Source organism: Scomber scombrus, chromosome 6, assembly GCF_963691925.1.
Source record: "Scomber scombrus chromosome 6, fScoSco1.1, whole genome shotgun sequence".
NCBI classification, from domain to species: domain Eukaryota; kingdom Metazoa; phylum Chordata; class Actinopteri; order Scombriformes; family Scombridae; genus Scomber; species Scomber scombrus.
Genome location: NC_084975.1, coordinates 7,360,122 through 7,376,265, shown reverse-complemented (window position 1 = coordinate 7,376,265; position 16,144 = coordinate 7,360,122). Strand labels below are relative to the sequence as shown.

The window sequence follows — 16,144 nt, the reverse complement described above, 5'->3', positions numbered from 1 at the left end:
CTTAAAAGGGAAAATTGCTGGTTTTACAGCAACCATAAATGTCTGAAATTACTTGTAAAAGGCCTTCTGGTACTTTTCTCTAATGTAACCCATTTGTTAAAATCCATGACATTTCCCTACTGCTCTAGATGATTTAAGTACATAATTTAACAACCCGAACTTTGCTGTCTGGAATAAAACCAACTCTTGCAATACATTCAATATCCCAATATAACAAAATAATTATTAACTGATCATTTCATGTCTAGCCAAAGCACTATCTTCTGCACCAATGAGAGAACCTGAAATGGGCTACATAGCTAACCTGTGGTATGACGATGTCAGCCAGGGCTCGTGACAGTCTGAACAGCTCCAGCGTTTCCTCCAGACCAAGCGAGGCATTGTGCTGTGTGTCATATTTGATACAATCATAGATATCTGGGATCTTGCTGATGTCGTAGCGGCCATTCTTCATGCGGAAATCTCTTTCCAGTTTGGACCAGCGCTGCAACATTAGCTCCAACGTCTCACTGTGGTAGAGCTGCAGATCTGGGAAAAAGCAGAAGATAACTAATTGTTGTAAAGTTTAACAGTCACGAAATGAACAAACAGGTAAATATACTTGAAGCTTTACTACATGGACACATTTTAACCTTTCACTCAACTGTCTGATACATAACGACAAACTCCCACAGACCAAACTAAATATTTCTTCTTTAACATTTTGATCATTTGTCCTTCAAATCCAAATGTTTTAGCCACACTAGCAGCATTGCTCTGGAGATGTTAATTTCAGTGTGTCAGTCGGTCAGTTTGTCGGTCTACTACTCCAGACGGAAATATATTTTAAGGGAATCTATTATGCTTATTTCTATCTCTATATATTTTTTTCAATTGGGACTCTACTTGTGCTCCTTTGCATGAATCACAGTTAAAAAAAAAAAAAAATCTTATACTGGCCCTTCATGCAGCCCCTCAGTTCAGCCTCTGTCTGAAACAGACCGTTTTAGCTCCTGTCTCTTTAAAAGCCCCCCTCCCAATAAGCCCACTCTCTTCTGATTTGTAAGTTTGAACCAATGATAAACATAATAACTGCTTAGCATCAGCATGTTAGCATTGTGTACCTGATGACTTGGGGTCCTCCAGTCTCTTTCGGATTTGTGCGTTGAGGTTCTGGATGAGTGCGTACACTTTGTCACAGGTCTTGACGGGGTTCTGTAGGATGTTCATAGAGTTCACCAGCGATGGGCTGCCAGTTGGGGCCAACTGTGACACAGTGGACAGAGAAGGAAATAGATAAACATGTTCTTTATACCATTATGTGAAAGATTGTAGTCAGGAAGGACTTGGGTACATTTTATCACCAGTAAATACAAGAGCAGTTTTTACATGATAATATTTTCACAATACTTTGGATAAGTTGGAATATTTCAGCAATGGAGATTTGAAAGAGCACGTCCAACTATTCAAACAGAACATACTGGCAAACATGATATTGCACAAAGCACCAGATCAAATCAAGTCATTTTTATATTTTCATTTCAGCATCTCACGTTTACCTTCTGATAGTCCTCCTGTGTAAACTCCAGGTCCTTCTGCATGATATCATGCAGTCTGGCCTTCACCTTCTGTTGGCAGTCGGTCAGAGAGTCGCTGTCACTGTCCAGCAGTCCATTCATGTTAGCACTCTTCACCATCTGGACCAGGATTGGAGTCAGCTCCCCTTCGAGAGCCAGCAGTCCCTGCAGAGAAACCACAGTATGTGAAGTGAAGTCATCATTTTGACAATTCTACTCAGTGTTTAGAGAGAAATATAATACATACCATTCAAACTAGATTTTATCAGTTTAAGTGACTAAAAAGATTCATTTTCCACTCAGAAAACTTGAGATCTAAACCTTTTTCCCGCACCATAATCTTTTCTTTTCTTGGTCGGGATAAACTGCTTCATAAAATGACATGACTTCATAAAATCTCAGCATTTACTTTCTGACTAATCCATCCATTAGATATGGATTAAAAGCAAGTGTCTCAAGTCTTCGAAAGGATATACTAATCATAATCGTCGTCCCGAGATCTGTCTGATGCTCTCACTTGAGTGTGTTAGTAACACCATTTATACATAAAGTCCAGTCCTCCAGATACAGGGACAGTTACCTTGGCAAAAGCAGCGGCTGTCATCTGCACCCTGCCTTCGTCTGAGGCGTAGATCTTTAGGTCGTGGCGGTAAGTGCTGTGCAGGCGCAGGAGGCCACAACCAGGAAAGCCAGCGTAATCACCTTGAACATCGTAAAAAGAATAAAGCATCACAGTTTACATATTAGTTTAAAAAAAACATTAAAATATATTACAATATTATCTTTATAGAAACGGCTGAGTCGGGAGGTAGTTGAAAGAAAAGTTGATTGTACCCAAAAGACCACGGATTTCCATTAAAAATAGGCACACATCACCTGTGCACGTACAACGTCACTTTCAGTTCAAATGCAAGATCCTCATAATCAAACAGTGTTCAAAATGCTTTGTAAGCTTTTCACATGGCTCATTTCACTTAGTAATTGAATGATGTAGTTTATGCTAAAAAGAAAATGAAGTGAAAGTGAAGTGAACAGATGTTAAGTAAACCCCAAAATTACTGGAGACAGCTCCCGCGGAGATGAGATCAGACACTTCTGATTACCTACTAGGAGAGAGACGATAAAAAAAGTCTTTTAACATGCTTCACATATGGAAATTAATGTAATTTTATTAGGTGGATGCTACAGAGTCCATTTGGGGTCTGCTGAGAAAAATAAAGAAAAAAGATCCATGTGTAAATCTGTAATCTCAGTTAAGAAGTCTGTATGCACGGTTTTACCCTTGAATAACCAATCCATGCATGGATTTGTAAATTGCACCCCTGGATAGGCAATTGAAAAACATTTCAGTTTGAGACTGGCGAGGAAAAAGCTAACGTTAGTTTCCCAGGCTTCAATTGTTAGCCAAACTTTGTATCACAACAAAGTGAGAAACTTCCATTTACATTGCAACTGCTTATCCAACAATGAAGCGTCAAACAGGGTGAAGACATTTTAAAATGATTTAAATACAAAAATATAATATCATTATTAATAATATTATAATATTCAAAAATAATTTTTAAATTGTAGGGCAGTTTACAAACCCCTGGGCATGAATTCATAATTTGAGGACATGGATTATGAATCCAAAAGCATGGTTTGTAAACTGTGTGCAAAGATTTCTAATGTAGAGAACAGATATAGACATGGATCTTTTTTCTCCCTCTCACCTCTCAGGTGACCCTAAAGGGGGGCTCCATAGGATGCATACCAACGCTGCAGATCAAATCACACTGCTGCTTCATGCATTGTTTTTAGTGTAAAGCCAGATAGCAGGATGTTATACTATTACCTATCTTGGGTTATATGAGGGACCTGTTGGGAACTTACCCCTGTTCAGGTTAAAGTGGACTTTATAAAACAGTAACAGCTCAAAAACTCATGGGGGAAACTATGCAGTAGGATTAGTGTGAGATGATCCGCATTAGCTTACAACACTGCAGTCACTTTAGCGGTCTGGTTGCGTAACAACAAATGACCAAACGACTTTTGCTGTGATGGATCACCTAGGGTTCACATCAACGACGGCACAAACAATCCACAGCAATCTCAATGTAGGACACTAGCTTCCGGGCTAAACGAAACAAAATCACGATGAGATGAGAGATCAGAGTACGGTTAGTGGATGGAATGACAAATGCGCAGAATCAGAGAGAAGTGGAAGAGTGTCCAGGAAACCCTTCTCTTACCAAAGTCAATAGGGGACTCACAGCCAAGGGACCGGCGGTTACCGGCTAGTAGTTTACACAGTGCAACAACAGGTAAGAAAAGAAGAGCAGAGTTAATAGACAAAACTTGTGGTGGACACAAAGAGGAATGAAAACAACGGCTGGGATGAGGAAACAGCCTTCTTTTCAAAAGCAAAGCAACAAAGCGGACAGATTGTGTCTACTTTCAGTTCTGCTTCAGGTTTGCATGCACTATAAAACATAAAGCAGTAAGGAGGAAAGCTTGTAAAAAATTTAATTTATGAGCACAGAAGAACTGCTTGGTTAAAAGCTCTGCAAGATAAGTGGAGAGACAGAGTCACCAAAGTGTCACTGGTATGACAGGAGTGTCCACCTAAAGACTGCATATCAAACGGGTTAAGAGAAGAGGGTTAAAGGAAAATTTTTTGATTCATATGGATGTCCAATTAGTGATGATTATAAATGTAGTCAATTTAAGCAATAAATTCCTCAGTGTGTGGCGTGATGTATTGACCAAGAAAGCTCAGTTATCCTGTTTGTAAGGCTGCGGCCGCAGTGCCAACATGTGCCAGGATGCATTGAGTACAAGCTTATTCCTCTTACACAGCTAATGCAGCCACACTCTTGGCCTTTCACCACTTTCTTTGGCCATATACTCTTGCCTGAATTTTTTTTTTAAAGTGTAAATGTATCCTCATATCTTCATACTTAATGTCCTCTGCACTCATATTATGCAATACCATTTTCACTGTTGTAAATGTAGCTCGTTTGCGATAAGAAAAAAGAACAAGGACATTTTGTTTTTGAGCATCATTTAGAGCAAGCCCCCTGGCAACTAGAAAATGTCTCCACCTTTGAAATAGCTTGCAGTTCTTCCCTGACCCCGACTACATCACTGTAGACGTCAAATGACGGCACTGGTGCCAGAAAAACAACAGATTTCGCAGCTGCACCCCTAAGACACAGAGAACATCTGCAACAACTACAGGTGTTTTTCACAATAATTCAAATAGCTACAGATAAGGTTGAAACTGATGAAATGGTCCTTTAAAAGGGTGTCGTGTGCAGTCCTTCACTTGTTCAAAGTCTCAAACCTGTTTCAGAAACATGCTTTATTGCACCTGTGACTACAACCAACAGTGATGTCTTAGGGCCCTGAGGTACATCTGTCCATCACTGCAGCACGTTGAACCACTACAGGTTCAAAAGTCCATCATGAAGGCACAAAAGTTCATTTTTTTCCATGTGTATCTCAGTGTCACCTTTAATGTATAAAAGGAAAAATAACTTACTATACAACATATCTTGACCTGGTAACAGAGGCGTTGTAAGACATCAGTCTATTCTATTGTTGTAAAGGCAACACATTTTCTCAAACATCACATCCAGTGGGTGGTACCAGAAAAGTAATAGTGGCAGCACGGAGCCTGAAAGTCTGTCTTGTTGACTCTAATTTAACCCTCCTCACCTTCTTTGACAGTATATGCAATGTTAGATATGGTATAGTATGGTAGTGCTTTCAGTTACTGAAAAGATGGGCTTGAAATAAAGCTTTAGAAGCAATGAAAGGTGCATGTGGGAGGACAGACAACGACAGTTTATTTTCTTAGATTTTTGATCATATTTGTGCATTTGTGGATGTCTATGTGAGTTTTGCAAATAGGTAGGTGTGTATGTTTCTGTAGGTGTGTGTGTGTGTGTGTGTGTGTGTGTGTGTGTGTGTGTGTGTGTGTGTGTGTGTGTGTGTGTGTGTGTGTGTGTGTGTGTGTGTGTGTGTGTGTGTGTGTGTGCATCTGTAAACAAAATTCAAAAGCAATAACGGTCACGTTGAGTTTTGAGAGATGATTTCAAAACAGGAAGATTCAGTGAATTCAATTGATTAATTTGACAAAACCAGTATTACATCAGATCCAAAGTAGAAGGGACCCCTCGGAAGTACCTCTGTTTGCTAACATTATTGTTGGTGTGTGTGTGTCCGGTGAGTACCTTGACCTCCAGGGTACATGCAGCGAAAGGCCCTGCCCAGCTCCTCAGCCTGAACCCGGCCTGCAGGTGTTAGCTCTCCGCCCCACTTCAGGACCAGCAGCAGAGATGGGCTGTCCTTCTTACAGTCTGAACAGCAACAGAAAGTTTTATTAAAAATGTTATCAGATGTTGTATTTGTGCCTATGAACAATAATCAATACATTTTGTGCATTCACATGATGAATCTTTAATCTGGCAAGCTGCATAAAACAAATGTAACACTGTAAATATCAGAATTTCTTTAATTTGACATTTATTTTTAGTGACTGCTGAGGCTCAGAGTGTCGCAACACTTATTTGTGTCTTCAGTTTCATTTTGCCAATAACAACAAAAAATATATTTATAGTCTCAAGCGGCAATAAACAGGTCCAACAATCACAAAAGGCAATCTTCATCGTAACATGACCTTCAGAAGAATTTGAAAACGTGCCACATACATAAATTGCCACATGGTTGGCAAGTTGGAATTGGACACCCTGGGACTTGAACCAGAGACCTTTGTTTCCCCCAGAGACAGTGACTTACTGACTCTGCAATGGGGGGAAATGGTGTCCACAAACCTTGTTACAACTTGAAGCAATGCCATCACATGTGCAAAATTTGGATAATTTTGTACTTCACACAAAAATCACACGTCATTCTGCTGGTTTCGAGTGGATTGTCAATTATTTTGGTGTGATCAAACACATGGCTAAACAGAAAGTGCTGTGAATGCATGCAGTACAAATTATAACAACATATTGAATATCACTGTGGACTCACAGCTGGACTGATCTGAACAGCATTTGAAACACTTGATATCTGGTATCCAAAGAATGTCTGTTTGTTGTTTTGGTAGCATATGACTTGTAAAAATATAATTAATAGATTTTTTCATATTTTGACAAATATAGAGTTACAGACCTCTGAACTGACTATAGGTTGCAGTGAGGCACAATTTTGTCACAATTCAGTGAATGTGCAAGAAAAAATATCAGCTCTGTAACACATACAGGTTATTTACTTTGATTATTTTAAGTCTAAGAATGTATATTTGTTATAATAAACTTTGCTCACTTTAATCATCATTATGAAATGTTATGCATTGGCTATCACCCTACACCATGCAAACCGAATTCTGTACATAAACTTTTCACATGTGTGGCGCCCCCTAGTGGCAGAATGACCTGTGTTGCGAAGCTCAGACCTAGCATCCGATCACATGCACCAAGTTTTATTGCAATCACTTTAGACATTTCTTTAAACAATATTATTTTGCAGTTTGTTCTCTATGTTGTAATAGATTAATGTCATCTCTTTCCATGTGATACTCCAAACAAAACAAAAAAACTAATGTAGAAATAAGCACTGACTGCGTGAACTCTGTGTGTGTTTGTACCTTCTTCTTCACTGGAGGCTTTAGGTTGGCCGTGACGCAGGTAGGTCAGCTGGACTTTCCTGTTGATACCTGAGAAATGACCGTACCTGGTGGGAATCAACACACACACACACACACACACACACACACACACACACACAAACACAAAGCAGACACAACCAATTTTGATATGCACATATACACGGACAGTGAGCACACATACATACACACAAACATTTTATCCCATCTCCAAGAATTTTGTTTAGATATTTAACTCAATTTGCCAAACACACATCTGACTTCCATTCCATATTGATATCAAAATGAAGCTCAAAAAGTAAGGGCAAGGCAACGACTTTGTCTAATGTGACACACTGATCACACACACAGTATTAGCAGGTGGGTTTAATGACAATTCAGTCACTCAGGAGCTATTTTGAAGCAGCTGAGGATCAGTAAGTACAACTGATGGACCTCCAATGATTTCAATGTGTGTTTGTGTACATGTGAATGTGTGCCTGTGATCATTAAAAAAAAGACAGAGAGAAAGTATAATGGTGTGTGCGTGACTGCTTTTAAAATGGTGCCAGGTGAAAATCAATGCCAATTCTAATCCTGTTCTAGTACTTAAAAGTCAAACACACAGCTGATATCTGATCTTGGACTTCCAGACATTTTTATTTATTTATTTTTTGCTGTACTCATTCCAAGTTTCTCTGGATAAGATCCCCAGCACATGACTGAAATGAGTATAAATCCTGACAGCGGGCAGGAGGAAGGAAGACATTAGGTGATTTAGATTCCAGTTGATATGTGATCACGATGGCATGCACACAAAGTAGCACAGCACACTCTGATGTACACATAGAAACACAGTGAAATCATCAAAGACATTTAACTGTGTATGTGTCCAGTGTTAATGGCTAAAAATGAATGGATATTAATGGAACTTGTGCACTCAGTGTACAAAACATTAGGAATACCCTTCAAATATTAAGTCAAACTTCTAATCTTGCACAAATGCATCTAACCTGCATTCTTTACTTTATTTATACATGTTCATCTACCATTATCGTTCATATATATTCACCTCCTCTGTCCGAAAGAGAGTATGTGTTCCTAATATTTTGTACACAGTCTAATTAGACTACAGAAAGGACCTCATCCTTTAATAGGAGAAGGGAGACGCGTACTGAGTTTCAATTAAGCTGGATTCCCTTTTGGAGAGAAAAAGGAGGGATGGGTGGGCAGGAAGAAAAGAGGGGACAGAGGAGGGAAGAAAATATAAAAGATAAGAGTTAGAGACAAAAGAGGGAGGGAGCGATTCAACGTAATCATGTATGTGGATGTGAGTAAGATGACTGAACCGTTGTGGAGTGTTGAAAAATGAAAGCTAGAGTCACAGATGAGAGTGGATGACTGAAGGTGAATGAATGATGATGATTTGAAACTAGAGGATGGTGTGTGTTTGTATAAGTGATGACATGTGTTTGATTGATATTAAGATATCACTCACATCTCCAGGACAGTCTTGAGTTGCTCCAGTTTAGACTTCTTCTCCTCTATCTCACAGTCGGTGTGCTGGCCAAGTTCGACCAACAGCAGGCGGGCGATATCCAACACTTCCTGCAAACACAGAGGAAGTTACCCCTTAATTTGACTGTTATCTTTAATTTCACTATGCAGACTAAACACACACGGAGTGCTCTGATTAACATGAAGTGAAAACCACGTGAAAGACAAGACAATGAAGATGACACAGTGACAGGATGAATGCAGTGTGCGTGAGTGTATTTAGACAACAAAACGACGATGCTTTGTCATCCATAATAATTAAGAAGCTCGATAGGCGGGAATTAAACTGTCCTCTCTGAAACCATTCATTATTCTTAAAAAAGATTTAGTCATCATCTGCAACAAAACATCAATTAAGGTTGCAGAAGAAAGAGAGGATGTTTGGGGAAAAACAAGCAAGGCATGGCAAATTTATTAGAATAGCACATTTCAACAACAAGGCGACTCAAAGTTTTACACATAAAACATAAAATGCATCAAGACAGAATATAAAAGCAACACATGGTAAAATAAAAAGACATTTAAATATGATTAAAAGTGTTAAATTGGAAGTAAAATCAAGCTTAAATAGAGTGATACAGATAAAAACAGGAGAATAAAAAGTCACAATGCAGTGTGAGATATTAATCCTAAAATTGTGATTTAATAGAAAAGTAACATCAACCTCACCTGTAACTGTTTTGGCTTCTTCAGCTTTAGTTTTCCTGATTTGTAGCCTCCATACTTCTCAAACAACTCAAAGAATCTATGCAAGAAAAACAGATTAAATAGTTAGAATAAAAGGAAAAGGAAACTATTAGATTGGTTGGAGGAAAAAAGTATTTAAAGTGAAATGCTTTTGACATTTTGATTTATTGCTTAATAAAAAATAGGTAAAGAGCGACAGGCTGAAGTTTATCCTGACATGTAATACAGTTACAACCTGAAATGTTCTGTGAAGTAGACTCACTAGATGCAAACACTTATAAATATAGAAGGAATAGAGGGATGCTTAGTCCTTCAGTTTTGGGCATTTCAACAAGAATTTAAATAAATTTGTCCTCACATGTCACATCACATCTTGTTCCTTATGCAGTATTTTATAAGATGAGGTAAACTGTACACTGATATCTTTTGTTTTGCTTTAGCTAAAAAATATGCTGAAAGAAAGAATCCTTACAGAGGATGTCGAACTTCCATCTTCATCTTTTGCTTTGGTGTGCGGTCTCCATGGCGGATGATGGCGATAACACAGCGCAGCTCCATCCTGAGTAAGCAACAGAGAGGGAGTTATTTCCTCAGATGCGCAGTTATTTCTCCAACCTACCTCGATAAACCAGCACTAAGACTTTAACTGACACTGAAAAAGTAATGCTCAGTCATCAGATCTAAAGTCTCATCTATCCGGGATTAAGTCTGACGCTCTTAATGTCGGATAGATGAGACTTCAGATCTCATGACTGAGTCTCTGAGTATGTGAGTGTCAGTCTGTATGTGATCCTGTGTTACTGTGTGTTAATGCGTGAAGGGTTTTTCCTTGCTTTTTTCTGGAGCATGGCCATGCAATCTTTTTTTATTACTCATTCATAATGATGTTAAACAAATAAATATTGGTGAAATAATTAACTTCAAGAAAAGTACTTTCAGACAATGTGTTCATTTTCAAAAACATTTAAGACATTATTTTAAATATTTCAACCTTTGCAAACTATCACAATGACACACAGTATTGTATTTGAGCGTATCATATTATGTCATATCATATGCTCAAGTAGCTAAGCACCAAAATTGTCTTTTACATTCTGCTCAGGAACCAGACACCATATAACCAATACTTTGTTTTTCAGTACGTACATGGTTCCTGAGGTTGTTGGGACAATGGGGATATCTTCAGCTTCCATCGGGATGGACCAGGGGATGTGAAACTGTGGGGCTAACTCTCTCATCACCATGTTCCTGGTAAAGGCACAGACGTATAATTGATTTTATGGCACAAAAAAACTTTCTATACAGAAAAAAAAATTGAAGGTAATTGTAAAATTGGACAAAACACAGAACAGGTCTTGAAGACATTTGATATTTCAACTTAATGCTTTGGTTTGTCTTTATTCTGGAGTTCATTATTTTCAGTGTTCAACTACAACTAAATAGTTGTATTACATAATATGTTTAAACTGTGTATCTGTATATGTGTATTTTCTGTTCTGGCTGTCTGAATGTGAATATAAAACTCCTGTTTCATGCCGTAAGTCAATATTAATCACATGAAAGCTGAGGTGACCTACCCCAGGACTTTGGCACAGTCATCGTAGTATTTCATGGAGTTTTTGACAAAACTGAAGCCGTTGACGTCACAGACGAAGGAGTGTCCGTTGGCTCTGAGTAGGTCAAACCCACAAACTGTTTGCTAAAGTCACACACAAGAAATTAGAGATGGTATCAGCCATAATGTTATTAGACAGAGGTAACATGATGGTTATAAACAAAAACAGATCCAAGTTCTGCAAATCTGAAGAGCACAGTTACTGTACTGTATAGTTTGAGCTTTTGATAAGATGCAACAGCTAACGTTTTGACATGAAGCTTATATTCATCAAAGTAAACACACGCAGCTGAAATCAAATCATTTTAAAGACTCAAATGATGCATAAAAATCAATGAAAAGATTGTCTATTTGATTTTCGGTCCCATGTTTGTATGTTATCTTGTTTGTGGACATCATTGTGCTCTTCTCTGAGACACAAAGAGATAACAGATGTTCCAAAAATAGATTATTTTATCAGCAGTTATGATAGTAATGCATTTTTTCTAGTAATATAGCATATCTTAACAGCAGTTGGATAAAAGGTTTATGCTTATCAGGATTACAACGCAACTAGAAAATTTCCCATTTGCATCATTATCTTTATTTTGAGAATACTGTGTTGTGTAGAGGTGGATTTGTACTACAAAGAACACACGATTAGATATATTGTGACTCGCAATGTAGTCGCCTTTACTTGTTTGTTTTGAGTCCTACTGTATGTGGTTTCTGTAATTTACTGAGTTATCCATTGTCTTAATGTTTCCTAATTACAGGATTGTATAATATTGGTTTAAGCAGTGAGTTATGAATAATTCTGGTGGTGAGCTTTAAAATGCTTTTGGCAAATCTTTTATAGCAGATATACACGTGTAAAGAGATACTGTATTTAATTTGTAAGGAAAATATCAAAAGCTTATCCACATTTGGAGTTCAGTTACTGAGGGCTCACAACTGTCTGTATTTACAACAATTGTTTAAAACATATTTTCTCCTTACTGTCAAATGGGTTTAATGGGCTGATAACACACAGTCTAACTGTCTCATGCAACTAAACACAAGTTAATGCAATGTTTGTGTTAGGCTGAAATTTATTACTGGACATAAAAACAGTACCCAGAGCAATTTTTGAACACTAATGGCAAAGGAAGCAATAAAAGAAGACAAGAGGAAGACTACAAGCGGATAAATAGTGCAATTTTTAAAAGAATGCATGTTTTTTGACAATCTCAAACTAGACTTGTGTGTACTGTCCTATCAGCCTGCTACATGGCACCATAAGTGGTTCCAGTTTAGTTTAGTGACTGAGGTTTACCTTGAAGGCCATGCAGACCTTACGGGCCACTAGTTTCTCCATGGCAGTCAGCATTACAGGGTATCGGATCTCCTTCCCTTCGCTATCTCTCTCTACCTTCCCGTCCAGCGCAGGAGACTTCCGAGCCTCCGCATGAGCGTAGTCTGGACCCACAGTGTAAACCTGGGATGTCGACACAAACACAGAAAATGTCTCAGAGATGTTTATGATTTCCGCACCTCACAAACTGAGTAAATGCATAATTCATCAATAAGGTGCAAGAATCAATATAAAGCAGGTATACATCCACACAATAACAATAACAGCAGTACCTTCACATCAGTACCATCTGTGGGCATGAACTCCTCGTAGATGTAGGATCCAGTCTTTCGTACGCTGCTTTCTGGGGAGTACACACTGCTCCGACTTCCGATCTATAGCAAAGACAGAGAAAAAGAAGGATATTTAAAAAGGAGTTCAGGACCAAACCTGTAAATTAAGATTTTATTGCACCTCATTAACCAACCTTTATGCCATGCTTAAAGTACTTTGTGTCTTTTTTTTTTAAAGTGGCTGCAAAGATAAAGTGACTGTCCAATTACCAAGGCAGTAAAAGCCAAATGTCCTCTCAGTGTGACCTTTTATAATATCAAAATATTACATTTTCTGTTTTGTCAATGAATAAATTCCTCAAGTCAAAGAATAACTAGGATAATCCATTGAGTATTAATGCAGTTTTTTAGGAAGTCCTGGTCCATATATTAAAAAACAACCAATAAGACAATCATATAGTCTGTTATTCTGGTGTTCTGCCCAGATTTCAGTTTACTCTCATATCAACACATTTATTGACAAGGAAATCGTTATGTAGCTTAACACATTGATCTTGTAAGTGCTTATGAAAGGAAAAGTTTAGAAGTCAATGTGTTCAGAAGCAGACTGCTGAACTCCTGCTTCCTTGGATCAGAGTATCTGCCGATGACTGGACTTTTTTTTTTGTCGAGTTGCTTTGGAGGCAGTTACCTTTCTGAAGAGTCTCTGGCTGCCCCCTCCAGCAGATGTCGGGTAATAGATGTACACATTGTGGTCCTCAGCACACACAGGTTTCTCAACAAAAGGTTTAGGGAACACCTCCCCATTCACCTCAACATGGTCCTCCGCCTCCACCAGGTTACACTCTGAAAGGAAACGTCTTTATTTTTACATTTGTTTCACTGGGAATTAAAAAAAAGGTTTAACACACAAACTAAAATAAAGTAACACAGTTGCTGGAGACAAGGGAGAAGCAAAAATAAGCTTCCTTTTTTGCATGAATGTACAAATCAACCCATGTCTCCCTGATGTTTTTAACTATTGACAAACTGGTCAATACCACTCTGACAGGTCTTATTCATTCTCCACCTCAGAACACTTAAAGACATCAATATAAGACATCATTGAATGTCAGTTAACCACGACAGCAAGTGTTTCTGTGATAACCTGACGTGCCAGATGGTTTGTCACACAGAAACATCTGAGAAGTCGTCCTTGGAAAGTGTTTGGAAAAGGGCAGGCGCTTTCAAAAAGTACTAGGCAGGTAATTGGATGAACGATATGTCTATCAACCACTGGTGGTTCGTACAGAAGCACATAACTTGAAGCCTGAAAAGATGGATTATCGAGTGAATCCAGCTGCCTTGCAAGGTAATTCATTCGACACCCTCTGATAGAATTAATCCATTTATAATTTGTCATATCTAGCTTTTATCTAATCTGGAAGTCTCCTGAGAAACAACGGATAGACCTCGCTAAAATGGAGGGATAAAATTAAAGACCTTCTCAATTCAAAAATGTGTTTTGTCTTTTGTCGCTTCACTGTGAAGAATGAGAATGATTTATATGCACAGTTTGAGGCTTTTTTCACATTAATCTGCTGAAGGAAGAAAGCTTCTTGGAGCTCACCTTAAATTTCTTTTTAAGACGTATACCTACGAGCACGATTTATAACATCACAGATAGTTTGGAGCCCAGTATGCAACTAACACAAGAGTGATTTGAGCCCCCAGTGCATAAACACTGAGAAAGGACTTTATAATGAAGAAACAGATTTCTTGTATCCAGCAGTTAAACTTTTGTAATGAACAGTATTTGCATATTCACAGACTCTGGATTTTTCAGTGAGGGAAAAGGAGATATGATTTTATTAAGAATTTAGAGGAAAAATAACTTGTTCTGTGTAGAAACACATCAGACACAAGTTATTATTCCCAGTGAAGTAAGTTTGTAGGTCTTAAATATCTGGAGGGGATCTTAAATTATGAATAAACTGCATGGTAACACTCAACATTAACAAAAGGGCCACATAATCAAATTGATCCCCTTGGTGTCTGAATATGAGAGAAAGCACGAAATTGAATTTAACATTCTCAGCTTGATGCAGTTTTGACTTTTCTCCTCATACTTTGTTGAAGTTGAAAAAATTAAACTTGAGCCTCTGGTTTTTGTGCTAAACGCTGATTAATCTTCTTAACTAACTGACAAGGTGACTGACACTGCATGCTGCCATATGTCACAGAGGTATCATCTCATAAAACTTTGATGGTTTTGTTTGAGTTTGTTACCATAAAGCAGATGGTTCATGCATATTTTTTAAATGCAAAACAAATAATTCTTATTCACCTTCAGGGTTGTCGGGGTCTCGGTTTAACACAGCATAACGAGGAAGGTCAATGCCCTCTTCCTGTAGGATACGGTACACTTCCCTCCTGACAGGGAAACAAACAACCGTTATAATGTGACTAGGGTTGGACAGGAATAAGGCACACTATAAGGTATGTGACAACAACAATTATGTCACTCCCATTATGTAAATGCTCATCTGATTTTTTTTTTTTTAAAGAAAAAAAAAGATGCCACTAAATAGCTATGATGCCGTATTAGGGCCATACATGAAAAAAAGAAGAGGAAAAAACAGACTTGGAGGAAAAAGAGAATATTTCAAGAAAAAATTAAAGTCGTAAATTTATGAGAAGAAAGTCGGACAGGCCAGCAGGTAAAAAAATGTACAGATGCAGGGACTTTGCTTTTATGTTATGTTGGCCTTTACAGAACATTAATGTTAATGTGCATGTTTTACTGCTTAAAACTTACCTGTCCTGTATGAAATACTGCATGTTGAGGTCATTGATGAGCAGTGGATTCCTGAGTTTTGCATACTCCACAGCTTTGTCCAGAGGGAAACCTGAAACATTTTAAATTGTAAATAAAATGTTGCTTATTACTGCTTATAAACAGTAATTACCAAAGAATTTGAATTTGTGTCTGAACTGAGCATCCACCTCGGTTTATGGGACAAGGGAGAGTAAAATGTTATTTGTATTGGTAAATGCATGAACGTGTTTAAATTTGAACAATGTTTTTAAACACACAATTTTGTCTAGATCATTCCTGAAAAACAGGAAGTAAAGTGTTTCCATTTTTGATTTTTTGATCACAACCACAGCTATTTGTTTGAAATATGTAAATGGGAAAGTGGGTATTTATGAGGAAGTGAGAACAGAAAAAAACTATCTTCTTTGATAGAAAGTAAAATATGTTTTATTTCACATTTGAGAGCAGACAGACTGTAACAACAAGGTTTTAGCTAAAATACAGAAGGTCAAGGACCTTGTCAATTAAAAGTGTATAGTTATACAGGTTTAGATCACCACATGTGTGCAGTAAGTTGCTTAATCTACTCAACTACACTTAGCAGAGGTATTGACACATAAGTGCCTTTCATACATGAAAAAAGCACAAAAACCCTCCAGGCCATTGTTTTCAATTCTGACCATGTTGGTCTGCAC

The 16,144-nt window shown here is 37.9% G+C and overlaps 1 protein-coding gene across 3 annotated transcripts in view; it reads right to left on the bottom strand.

The window, feature by feature from the left end:
• The window catches only part of LOC133982582 (inositol hexakisphosphate and diphosphoinositol-pentakisphosphate kinase 1-like), a 56,236-nt gene that overhangs the window by 23,932 nt on the left and 16,160 nt on the right, over positions 1–16,144 (bottom strand). For all 3 annotated transcript variants that reach the window (XM_062421660.1, XM_062421663.1, XM_062421661.1), the window contains exons 4-19: positions 15,450–15,540; positions 14,979–15,064; positions 13,344–13,498; positions 12,653–12,754; positions 12,342–12,503; positions 11,010–11,131; positions 10,579–10,680; positions 9,905–9,991; positions 9,415–9,490; positions 8,687–8,796; positions 7,192–7,277; positions 5,774–5,899; positions 2,137–2,258; positions 1,539–1,721; positions 1,104–1,245; positions 305–528 (exon numbers count right to left, since the gene is read on the bottom strand). In XM_062421660.1, coding sequence (XP_062277644.1) covers positions 305–528; positions 1,104–1,245; positions 1,539–1,721; positions 2,137–2,258; positions 5,774–5,899; positions 7,192–7,277; positions 8,687–8,796; positions 9,415–9,490; positions 9,905–9,991; positions 10,579–10,680; positions 11,010–11,131; positions 12,342–12,503; positions 12,653–12,754; positions 13,344–13,498; positions 14,979–15,064; positions 15,450–15,540 — 1,976 coding nt within the window. The remainder of the gene's footprint in view (positions 1–304; positions 529–1,103; positions 1,246–1,538; positions 1,722–2,136; positions 2,259–5,773; positions 5,900–7,191; positions 7,278–8,686; positions 8,797–9,414; positions 9,491–9,904; positions 9,992–10,578; positions 10,681–11,009; positions 11,132–12,341; positions 12,504–12,652; positions 12,755–13,343; positions 13,499–14,978; positions 15,065–15,449; positions 15,541–16,144) is intronic.